The following is a 13,019-nucleotide window of genomic DNA, read 5'->3' on the forward strand; positions in this document are numbered from 1 at the left end:
AGTGTCTCTTTACCAGCCTACTATCTTCTGTCCATAGTTCTTCAAATCTCATAGGTAAAATTTTTAGGCCATCCCTTTCAAACTTTGAGATTGCTGGCTTGGAAGAAGCTAGAAACGCTTTATTAATTGCAGGCCCAAGTCAAAACTTTCCATATTCTCTAAATTCCTCTGTGAACGCTGGGAAATTGCAAATTGACATTGAGCTGTAGAGGTCAAAAGATTGTCATAAGTACTGTACTACTACAGTTTCGGCGCGGGCTAGGCTTTTGGCCGTGGAGTGGTTACTGTCTTGTGGCTGACATCTACTGTCTTCACGCGTACCCTTCGTTAAATACATGAACATTTCTTGAGCCTTTCATGCTTGAGCTTCACATTTCATGGCAAAAAAATGCATGCCGCTTCCCGAGAAATGTTGTACTTAACGATAGCATACGCTGGTCACTTGCCACCGTGAACGTGCCAAGTCCGCTTGAGCCGGCTTAGCTGAGGCCGATATTGCAAGAGACGATGGCAAGAGATCGGACGGTATGAGTTTGATTCTATGGAAGATGGGGCGGGTGCTGGTATGCGATGCAGCCCCTTCAGACACACTGGCCCCTTCCCATCTACATGGAACCAACTACAGAGATGGTGCGTTAAATTTGAAAATATAAGGCTATAAGATTTTATTTGACTTATTATTACAAGAGGTTATTGATAAATATTTACTGGGGCATTGCTGAAATAATTTAACAGTTTTTGCGAGCTAAATATAGCACAGACAATATATAAAAATGGCTAGTTTCATACCCAAAATTTATCATTCAAGATAATGAAAGGATTTTTAAGCACTTGGCAAGGCCTATTAGAAGCATTTAGAAGGTAAATTGGATCATGTTAAGTGAACTGAATAATACTCTGGAACGAAACCGTCGAAGCGATTATGTGAAATATATTCAAGGGCGGAATTTTTTTTACTGAATAACATACTTCTGCCCTTTATAATTTATATTTATGACTCGATTTTAATTTCAATCGTCAATGTGCTCTGACTTAGCCTTAGCAATTTCCCGTTTGAAGGACCTTTTATACGTTCGCCGATACTTCGTATTACAGGATATCGCCGCCTAAGTCGCCGACCGGCACACCGCAAAGGATGGAACAAAAAGTTACATACCATGCACCACCTCGGTGACAGAGACAGCGACGGCATCTGGAGTATTCGATGAAAAGCAAATGGGCCCCCAAGGGTAGGACGCAAAAAAGAACGCCCAAGAATCTCAATCTGCTGACTTGCAGTTCCATAGGCGGCGACAGCCCGTGGAGCGAGGCCGTAGACGGCGCGTGAACGGCATAAAGATCCCGACCACACAATGATCCGATGAACCCAATGGTAGGTCAACACAGGCTTGGTATATCTCCGGATGTGAAGTCAGCAGAAGGTGCAACAAAGAGGGTTTATGACCATCCACATCTGGTATTCGTCATTTCCACTATGGGACCTATACAGGCACGCATAGAATCGCGGATGAGTCTACGTACAGCCAGAAATTAGAAAGGTCCGCCCGCCCGCGGCAAATATGAATGTTATCCAATTTGTACCCCGAGTAGGAGAAGTAGTAGGAAGTATCAGCCGTGGAGGATATCTAAGGTTCGGTAAGAAAGAAAAAGGCCAGCTTCGCAGTCTCTAAGTGGAAATGGACAGCGTTGATTTTGGAGTTGAGCCCCCTAACATATGTGAAGTCCACGGCGAGTATGGGAGCGTTTGCCCCGAGATCGATTGATTAATTGGTCAAAGAGCGCAGAATTTAAGAATATGAAGGGCTGCCGGCAAATGGTCTACCACCGGTACCCATTTGCCTGAAGCCCGAAGGCAACAGCATGGCACTCCCGCTAGGAAAATATGAATAACATAAAAATGAATTTCTGTTCTAGTACTAACAATTACAGTAATACATACATGAAACAAAATAAAGAAAAACTTATTAGACGTTCTAATAATTGTCTTTGTATATCAAAGCTAATACCTGTTTATTAAGTTCAATGTCATACTATTGCACCTGTTTCTTGAACTTTTATTCACACAATTATGGTGAAAATCGCGAATACAAATGTATTTCAGAAACATTTATTATTTACGATAAAGAATATGTCCATCTGTTAGAAGTACGTCATTCCATTTCATATTGTTTGTCAATAAAATTATATTCTAATAATAACAATAATAGCAATGCAAACATGGAACTACAATAAAGAACAAAAATTAGACGTTTTATAAGTGGTTGTATAAACAAAAAAATATATTACCTGTTTATTAAGTTCAATGTCGTGCGATCATTTTTTACAGTTATGGTGTTTGAAAACGCGAATATCAATTTACTTACAACTGCTATAGAATGTTAATGTTCTACTCTTCTAAGCAGACATCTTAATCATTGAATCTGTATGAATAAAAAGGATAGAATGATTAAAATATTTCGATGTTTTCTATTCGATCTAACAGTCAAGCTATACCTAATGACTATAAATTACTTAATTAACTGAAAGGTTCGGTGAAAAGGTTAAAGCCTGGCCGATCACAATTGACTAAGCTTTGAAGGTTTAAATGCCTTACTGCCCTATTGTGAGTTTCGTAGCTTGCACTTTATCAAATATGCAGTAATACAAGCAGCTTCTTCAAACTGCCCGTCTCGTCTCTAAACTCACTTGCCTATTATCATCGGGCCAGTGACTAATTTTATGTATCACGACAGAACATCTGTTAAATAAAGGAGTGCTAAATTGCAAGTGATTTTGTTACACTATATTATGTTTTTAATATGGAAAACACATCCTGAAAATAATCATTTTGACTTTCTTAGAAAGTCACCCTGTATCAAGAACTACGTCAAGGCTGAAAATAATAAAGTGCATACAAACACCCTATGAGTCCCACATATTGTATTCAGTAATGGCCTACCTATTAAATTGTCAAGATCAATCGTCGATGTGTAATTATACCTATTCGTTGTAGTTTCTTGGTCAAGTTTAGCGTCAGTTGTAACATTTAACTTTGGCAGTTAACAGTTTTCGTTCAAATGTTTCTTCGCATTTAATTTTGAAATTCATTTCGAAAATAAATACTCAGGAAAATGATAATGTAAGATATTTCGATATAGCTCTTAAATATTTCGTTACAAATATTCTGAATACAACAATACAAATTTTTCCTCCAACATTTAATTAAATTTATTACTTTTAGGAAAACATTTTAGTCTGTTTTTTAAATTCAAATATTTCGTGTGAGCTCTAAAGATTTTTAATAATCTAAAAACATTATTATCTGAAAACTAGAGTGATAATGGTGCTTTTTATTTAGTTTTTTTTTTAAATTCAGGAATTTATGTGATGGTCAAAGACAAATTCGTTACAATTTCTCCATCCACCGAAGTGGCGTAAAATAATATTATAATTTAAAATCAACATTAACTACATAAATTAGCTAATTTTATTAAATTACATTAGAAAAATTTGGTTAGGTTTTACGCCTAAAATACAGTCTTTTATCGAATACCTTCAAACATTTTATGTAAATACCCTCACTATTTGAGTAACATAAATATATTTTTATATCAAATCGCGTTTTAGGGTTTTTTGTATAGATAATTATAAGTTTAGATACACCTTTGCTGTTTATTGTGTTACATTACTTTATTGCTGATATTATTTTCTGTGTGTTAGAGTAGAAAATGTTTTTTTCTGAATTCTCAGTCAACCTATAGGTTTAAGGTTGCGCTATATTTTTTTAATGTTATTAGTTCTTTGGTTTAGCCTCTCTGCCAATTTAATTAAATTAAGCGTATTCTCCGTAATGAAACGAAAATAGAAATATTACAATGTTTTAAATTTAACATTTCGAAAATGTTTGCATGATGCGCCATAAACTAACTTTTATAACATTAACTCTTTTCTACGAAAATACGTACGAAATACAATGTTAACGCATTAATTAAACTCCACAACACCATAACGCTTCGTAATGTTCATGCAATTTTGTAAATCATAAGTAAATTGCCATTGAATGGAGAAATCAGCGCAACCGAAACATGTTTACAAATCTGCCTGTCTGTATCAGAATGTTTAATGTTCAGACAGAGGATAAATTACCTCGAAAACATGTCGATGCACGTTACCGTAACTGACAATCACAGCCAATTCCAACAACTCAACGAACTTGTGCGCAAACCTATTATCTATTTCACTATGGATTAAATAGATCCTGGGATTCCTTTGTTTTTTACATATCATCTCATATATTTGTTCTTTGATTATTAAAAACTATATTAGAATTAACGAGTATTTGTTATTTATCGAAAACAAAGTAATTTTCAATTAACTACTTCTTTTTCTAATACAAAATAATGATAATTTTCTGATAATAATTCAATTCAATCAAAATGAATCTATTTTACTCAAGTAGTGAGGGTATTTACAGAAAATGTTTGAAGGTATTCGATAAACACAAAATTTTTAGACATAAAACCTAATATTAAATGAAATTTGTTAATGTTGTTTTTAGATTATAATATTATTGTACACCATTTTGGTGAACGGAGAAATTGTAAGGAATTTTTGTTTGACCGTCACATAAAATCGTATATATAACACGTACAATTTCGTCTGTAAAGCGACTTTACAGACAACCAAATTAATTTTTATGTATAATTTACGGAAGCTGTAGGATTACGAAAAAAATACACATGTGTATATTGTTGTGACGCGATGCGATTTATAATAGATATTTAATTTGTGATCAACTATAAGCCTTAAATTGCTATTGCTATAATAACGGAAAAATCCATTGATAGTTAAAATAAAAAGAGGTCTTTTTTATTTTTTTACGAGGAAACACATTAAAAGAAAATGATACAAAGCTGGAATTGCTCGGTTTGAAAAAATATAAGAAGACTTTGTTAAACGGCAAACAAAACTTTAGAAAAACTACACAGCGTGCGACAAACGTTTGTTGGGAAAATTGATAAAAAGCTTTGGAATTTTTGTGTGTTGTATACTTAAAGGTTGTCAATTGATGTTATTATAAATTATGGCAGGATATTTAATTAATCATGGATTAGCGCGTATCATATATACGACGAATAGCAAGGAGGGCTGCCACGATATGGATTATAAGAATAAACTCAATTTATTCTTGGTTTCACAATAAATTATATGGTGTAAAAATCCACCGAAAACACCTTACTCGTTAGGTTTGAATTTTTTTTTGAAGACAGGGCCTCCTTTGTTCCACCGAGGCCTCCAGACCTATTGTCCAGTGATATATATATAATAATTATACATCTATAATTTTTCGGCATTGTCCAGATCAATTGATCATTGTATTGATTTTTTTAGTGACCGTGTGTAAATCTGTCTTTTCAAACACATGTTTACCAATGTTAAGTAGTTAAATGCAAGTAAGATTAATAATTGTTATGAATTCATAGCAAAAAAGTATTGTTTCATTAAAGCCCTGCTCAAGAATTTACATTGTACATAGCGGAGGAAATTGCTTTATCTTGTAGAATTCAACTGTGTAGTGGGAAAATTTCTAAGATGGCTTTATATCTTGAGATTCTTGGACGACATAGGAGATTTCGTAAACAAATTGCTTCAAGTCGTAATAGTATTTTACAAGCGTGTTCAAATTTTGTTAAACTGTAATTTTATGTGTATTATCTAGGCATAGCTTTATAACAAAAAAAATTAATTATAGTTTTAAATAAAATGTACTCAATGTAAAAGAGGAATTCTTATTATTATTAGGAATATTAAGGTAAGATTTTTACCTTAGTGTAACCATTTTTTATGCTGCTTATTTGTATGTTTTTCAAACTGTTTTCATCTTATGTTGTAAGTGGTATCCACAAGATCATTTGTATATGTTGTTGTGTTAATCAAGGGATTAATCTATGAATTTAGTAAAAAAAGCGTTAACTCATTTTAACAGATTTTACGAAAACTGATATTACTAAAAGCCAAATAAATCATTTCAAATATACTGAAATAACTACTACTGACTATATATTATATAGTATGTCGGTATATATATATATGAAAGAAAACACTCGACTAAAAGATGACGGGTTTGTGTCGATACCAACTCCGGGGAAATAAATACAGATAACACAACTTTCTCAACAGCTGTGATACTTTTGACATTTAACACCTTTTGTCTTCAGTCACCGTGACCACGCAGTAATGCAAGCGAAACGTCGGAAAATTCATATTTATAATTATGTAGAATAATTATAAGTTTATAATAATACAAATAGCTTTAATCCGGTAAAAATTGTTTTCTTTCAATGTGTAAAAGATATGTTAACTAAAGACAATACTACGCTATATATATATGTGTTTCATATGTTTTTTTTGTTAACAGGTCGCTGCCAAAACTATACAACCAAGAAGAAGAACAAGGGAAGCCGCCTCAAAGCGGTGTCGTCACCTTTGAGCCGATTGATCATGATCACGACTTATGCGAGAGAGTCGTGATCAACGTAAGTAACATTCTTTTTATATATTATGTTAACATATTGAAGAGACACTGCGCAGGAGTGGGTTGTAACGCTTAAGACTGTTGTATTAACTTCACAGTAACATTTTCTTTTGTATATTATTTTAATATTTATACTTCAAATTATATCAAATGCAATTTTTGTCGCACAATTTTAGTTTTATAATGTGTCACGTGTGAGCTTTTAATCAATATATGCGAAGCTTATTGCATGAGATTATTAACTAAAACGACTATCTTAATATCAAAAAGCTTTCTAAGCATTTTCGACCACAAATTTCTAACTAATACAATTGATTTCTATTGATCTACTTGAACCTTGTTATATCGACTCCGATTTTCAAGGGAAGGTCATTAGCGATTACAAGCCATATGACTCTCTTAGCTTCGATTTCCACTTACTTGTAGATATTTTTCAAGTGCGATATTATTTATTAAAAGTATTTAAAAAGGAGTTTAGTGTGATGTAAACTCGGGTGAAAAATGGGCACCGAGGACTGCTATTTTTGGTTGTCCTTTAGACTCGTTTGCCCACCTATGATGTCATTTATGGAACATAACTAAAATAAAATGGTAGGTACAATGAAAGTACACTAAAACTAAAGCATTGTATTTATTTTCCTACTAATATAAAGCACCAAGTATCACTTGAATCTGTTAGTTTAAATCTCCCCTTGATGTCAATGTAATTTTGGTGAGACTTTAGGCTGTAAGCTTGGTCTAAATGTGGGTGACAGTAGATAATATACTTTGCTTAAAGACATTCCTTTAATGTTAGACATTTACGGAATGTCTTTAGGAAGTTCGCTTGATAATTGTTTCAACAAACTATACTCATTACTCAGGTTTATAAATTGTGTTAATTGAGGCGGAATTTTATTAAAAATTCAAACATATTTTACTGACTCCTTAAATTCGTAAATTTTTTGTATAGTTTTCACAGAGCTCAAAAAGATCTTTGCTGACGCACCAATCAAATGGTGCTGCAATAAAGCTGCAAGTTCTTGCTTTTAACTAAAGTGCTCGTTCGTCTCCTGTCAAATTGTGTTTCTGTCGTAATAATAAAAAGAGAATGTATACTATTGCTAAAATTGTAAAGGTTTTGAGTATTCACAATAACATTTAACATACAAACAAAAATTAAGACTTATGTACGATATTGCCCTAGATTCCCTAAGGGTGTCGTACTTTCAATACTAAATATTAAAAAAAACTTCAGTAAATGTAACGGGAAAGGTTAACATTTTAACGATTTCTGATTGCAGTTTTACTTTTATTCAAGGCAATAAAATCATAAATAGCGAGACATAACGTTGTGCGTTCGACATCGTTTTTAAACAAAACTCATTATATTTTGTAATTGTAGTGTTCAATATTTATTTATTACTATAGACGTAGGTTGTAAATAACTGTATGTATGTGGTATGATTGGATTTATTTAGGCTATGTATGTATATATAGTAAAATATCCAGGGAACTTAAAGTCACCCTGATATTATTGATTTCAATCACAAACAACTTTGGGAACTTTTCATAGAAATCAGTTGAATCGTTTAGGGAGCCATGCATTTCTGGAAGGGAAATGTATGATATATGAACATGTGGATAGTGTTCACAATTATTTTAACTCGAATACATTTTTATAAATAACCTTTATGCTAATAGTTACTTTAAAATTAGCTGTGTGCGTGCCCGGCTGAGCAGCGACGTTATTATATTCTATAAGCGTAAATTACATTTAGCGAAAGAAAATATTACGAAACTCGCATGGAAGATGTGTGTCGGGCAGCGAAGGCGCATCCTACTTACCTATAAAGAAAAAATGCAAATTCATAAAAACAAATATGCTATAACTAAGGAAAGTTAAATTTATTATCTAAATACATTTTCACACCCATTTTTTAGTATTCTATTTTGGGATTAGTAGTCGATTATCTTTAAGAATATTATAATATTAACAAATTGTCATAAGTGCTTAACGGACTTTAAAGAAAGAAATAAAGATAATCTAAATTTGGAATATAAAAATAAAACAGACATCCAATGCCGTAGCCCTTCAGGTACCAAGGTTAGCCCTGAGTGTTTTTTTTTTGTTTCTATTATCCGTACTTGTAGTTTATATATATATTAGGCAATAAAAACCGCGAAGGTTCTAAAACACAAACACATAAAATATAAATCAATTAAAAGTAAGAATGAAATTACGTATTTCTCTCATAGTTTATGAAGTTATTTGTATACCTTTAATAGTCATTGAAAACTGCGCGTGCGCAATTAAACCTCTCAATTGTGGTGGTGTTTATTACCAATGCCGCGAATGTTTACAGACAAGTTCTAAAAGCGCCAAACGTCTTAATAACGAGTTAAAATCTACAGAATGTCTAGATTTAAGCTGTTATAAATATCAAAACAGAGCTGCGTTGTGGACTATGGCCCATCAAAACCTCTGACGATTTTGATATTCTTGATATCCTATGATGGGACCTTTGATATCACTTATATTTTGAAGCCGTCTCGCTGAGAATCGAATACTGAATCTCAAGTTCACTTCTACTCTGAATGAGATCAAACTCTTTTACATTTAAACACGTTTCTATTACGATTTTCTTTTAGGTATCTGTGTGTCCCTATTTGGCAAAGGTCTCCTCCAAATCCCACTATTCCTCTGTGCACTGTGCCACTCTTTGCCATGTACCACCTGATGTTTATTTAATTTAGTCTATCCACCTTCTAAGTTGTCTCCCTCTTTTTCGTTTGCTATACCACCACCACCACCACTTTTCTATTACTGTTCTGTGTGCCCCGCTCATTTCCACTCATTTTTACTGTAATATATGTTACCTTAGTTATTTTTCTCAAAGCTGTAGTTTTATTTTGTCTATTATTTTCTTCCCTATCACACATAGTTCCATCGATCTTTGACACACTTTATCTCCGCTTTTGTGGGCACCCAAGTTTGAGTTCCATGTGTTAGTATGGGTAGTATACAAGTTTTCTTTAACTAACTTGTTATTTTTCTTATTTTTCATGGTTTCAATGCTTTTCCTATACCTGTTTCGATTTGTTTTTATTAAGATTTAAGTAATTTCTCCCAAACATTTGCTCACAAAGAGAACGAATAGACTGTCTTTTTTAGTTTTTTATCACTTTCTAAGTAACGTTTGAAATCTCAGGCTTTAATTTTTTTTTATCAGCCTTCAAAGCGACAGTGTTGACACTTGAATCATTGGTAATCTATTTCGATAAAGTATTTACCGATATTCTACGAAAATGTATGTTTTTATATGCCATAATTAAGTAACACAGTTACATACATCATACATGTATTTAAACATTACATAGAGACCATCTTTTAACTAACTACAGTCAAAATCTGTTATAACAACATCGAAGGGACTTATATTTGCTCGTAAAAACCGATAGTCGTAACATCCGATGAAGTTATTATTAAGGACCTAATCCAATAGAATTCAGCCTCTGATTTTGGCCAATATAACCGGTATGTTGTTCTACACGATGTCGTCGTTTTAAATGTATCTTATTTCATCGGAGCGTATTATATAAAAGACCGCTTTGAAGGGGCTAAACCTTAAGCTCCGTGTAAGAAAATTCATCGTCATACAGTAATAATTTAGTTAAAAAGAGTGCTCGTAGTGGTTTCAGTGCGCCACACTTATCCTTGAGGTAGATACGATCCCCAGCTGTGCACCAATGGACATAAAGCAAACGAGTCAACAGCGTGTGTCAAGCACAAAAACCTCACCTACTGGTCTATTAAAAAAACGAGTGATCACGAAAGAAATACATGTATTTTACTCCCAGACCTAAAAAGGGACCGTTTTTTTACTAAGTAATGCGAAAATTACCTAGTAAATTTATTCTGCGATTGTAATCATTGTTGTATCGAATCAATCTAGATATAGCGCGTATTGTTGATAGAACGCATTGTAATAGTTGCTGTGACGTCAGACCCACATCAACAGTGAGAGGAAACGATACAAAATTAGCTTCCTACATCAAAGGCCCGCTTCCTCATCGGTGAGAAATGATTTCTGCTACAGGTTCTATCAAAATTGAATGATATCGTATAAGTCAAACGCAGTCAAAACATCTTACTCAGGCGATTTGCCGGAGATGAGAAAAATAAGCATAGCAAACTTGCTAAAGCGTTATATAATATAGGTTTTATCATAAGGACGCTCTATCTTCACCAACATCTACTGGGACGCGAAACTTTGGGGATAAACGATTATAATTAAATCAATCTGAATATACAACATTCTTAGCCAATAAACTGATTAACAATTATTATTATTAATGATTATCAATATTATTTTTATATAATCCCACCATCCTTTTCTGCGATAATCAGTATAATGATTAATTTTACACGTACATTTCCAATGAAATAAAAACAAGGTAAATTACAAATCAAACACTGCGACATTAACAATTAGTGCCGTTGCACATGTCCCATATAATTAACTTCAATGATTTATGTATCTGCAGGTAATTTAATATCGTATCGTACTATTAGTTCTTACATAATAAAAACGTGGATTTATCAGCAGTACATCTTATTGACAATTTTTAATTAACTGTTAAATGTTAATTTAATACCAACTTTTATATTGACATAAGGAAAGCGTTACCATACCAAGAGTATATTATATGATATTTTTAATTAGATTTAGATTTGCATGTAAATATCGCCATAACCCAAATATCTTATAGTTATTTATATTATTACATATACTCCATTTAACAAAACGTTATTCAGATTTTTGCAATCATTTTAATAATATTATTCTAAACTCTAACAAGCATTCAGTTTATCGGTTCAAAGTAGCCGCAAATACCCCTTCAACTTCATGCTTCTCAGATCTCATCGAACTAGACTCCATCTCAAGTAACCTCTCCAGATAAGTATCCATAACAATGCCTATCAAATCTGTTGATACTTCTATGGAAATCTCTTTAGATCTTTTCATTATAGCATTATCGTAATATGACAAAAACAGACAAACGAATAATTTAGAAGAAAGTTAGCCTATATCTTTTATACGTACATGGACTATCGCTCCTAAGATTAGCGTTTCACTAAACAAACTCGTCAGCTTCATAATATTAGGACCGGTAATCCGACACAAATGACACGCAATATGAGCGAAACAAATATTTGTGTCAGATACACTTGAACAAAGATTAAAACACTGGATTTAGATGGCTTAAAATAACGAAGTATAAATAGTTGAACTTGCTTTCAGTGATCGCGGTGAAACGAACATCTTGTTACGACGATGTTTTTGTATGAATTAAAATCATGCTTTATCTCAAACTTTGTATTTGACAATATCAAAAGACTCTTTAATAGCTTTTTAATTATTGTTAGACTGCTGGTTCCTTTTCACTATCTCGAATTGAAATAAGAAATATGTTTTTTTCTAAAAATCTGTCTTGACTTTGAGTTAATGTTTAATTTGATTGTCTATTTAGACTATTATTGAATTGATGGCGCTCTTTAAGTCAAAATGGTGTACGTACCACACAGGAAAGTACAACATATATACATATACAATACAGTCGAGTTGCCTTTGAGGCACTTAATTAATAAATTTTAGGTAATCCCAACAACAATACTTTAAGACATTTTTAAATAAATAACAATTTAAAACCATGGATAATATTGATATTTTTGGAATTGTGATATGTATAAATATTACCGAAACAAATGACGTACCGTATCTCGGACCACCTTTTAGTTTGAAAGTCGTACCAGAATATGATCAAAATCTTTTTCTCTCTTTATTCACTACAGATTAGTTACATTTTACACATCTATAAGTAACAACCTTGATCAAATGTCTACGATGTAAAAGCGAAGATCATATTTAAGGTTACTCAAGAGTACCCTTAAACGTCTGAGGCCACCGCTGTATCTGGACTCTCTTTCAGTTAGAGCCGGATGTGTTTATCCACCAACACCACAATATTTTGGCGACTTTCAACATCGATTTCACAAAACCCCTGCAAGCCAATTCATACCTTGAATGCAACCATACACCGAAATCCCTTCTGATAAATGTTGCCAAACGAATAATCACGTCACTAACTAACTATAAAAAGTTTAGAACCAGGAAACATTCGCGGTCTTATTTACAGCGAATACGACGTTATTAATTATAAAATCTCTTCATAAAACTGGACTGCAGCGCACCTCACGCCCTTGGTGAATACACAATAAAATTTATTTTTGGATTAGTACATTGCTAACCGCCGAGCAACAGCGCCGCGGAAAGAAATACCGCGATGGTTAGATGAGCTCGTATATTACGAGCGTGTAGCGAGCGTATTGAGCGCGCAATGGATTGTAAACACTGGAACGAAGATACTTTGGTCTGATTTAACATTTTGTGACCTAGTTCCAGACTTCGCATGCTAAGCCTCAGTTAGCTGTATTACCTTCAAGGAGTCCTTATCAGTAAAA

At 33.1% G+C, this 13,019-nt stretch overlaps 1 protein-coding gene across 6 annotated transcripts in view; it reads left to right on the forward strand.

Moving 5' to 3' along the window:
- Positions 1 to 13,019, forward strand: part of LOC123718479 (potassium voltage-gated channel protein Shaker) — a 183,417-nt gene that overhangs the window by 147,227 nt on the left and 23,171 nt on the right. For all 6 annotated transcript variants that reach the window (XR_006755029.1, XM_045675019.1, XM_045675017.1 and 3 more), the window contains one exon: positions 6,398 to 6,515. Coding sequence is in view for 5 of the 6 variants with exons in the window: in XM_045675019.1 (XP_045530975.1) it covers positions 6,398 to 6,515 (118 nt within the window). In the remaining variant the exon portion in view is untranslated. The remainder of the gene's footprint in view (positions 1 to 6,397; positions 6,516 to 13,019) is intronic.

This window comes from Pieris brassicae, chromosome Z (assembly GCF_905147105.1).
Source record: "Pieris brassicae chromosome Z, ilPieBrab1.1, whole genome shotgun sequence".
NCBI classification, from domain to species: domain Eukaryota; kingdom Metazoa; phylum Arthropoda; class Insecta; order Lepidoptera; family Pieridae; genus Pieris; species Pieris brassicae.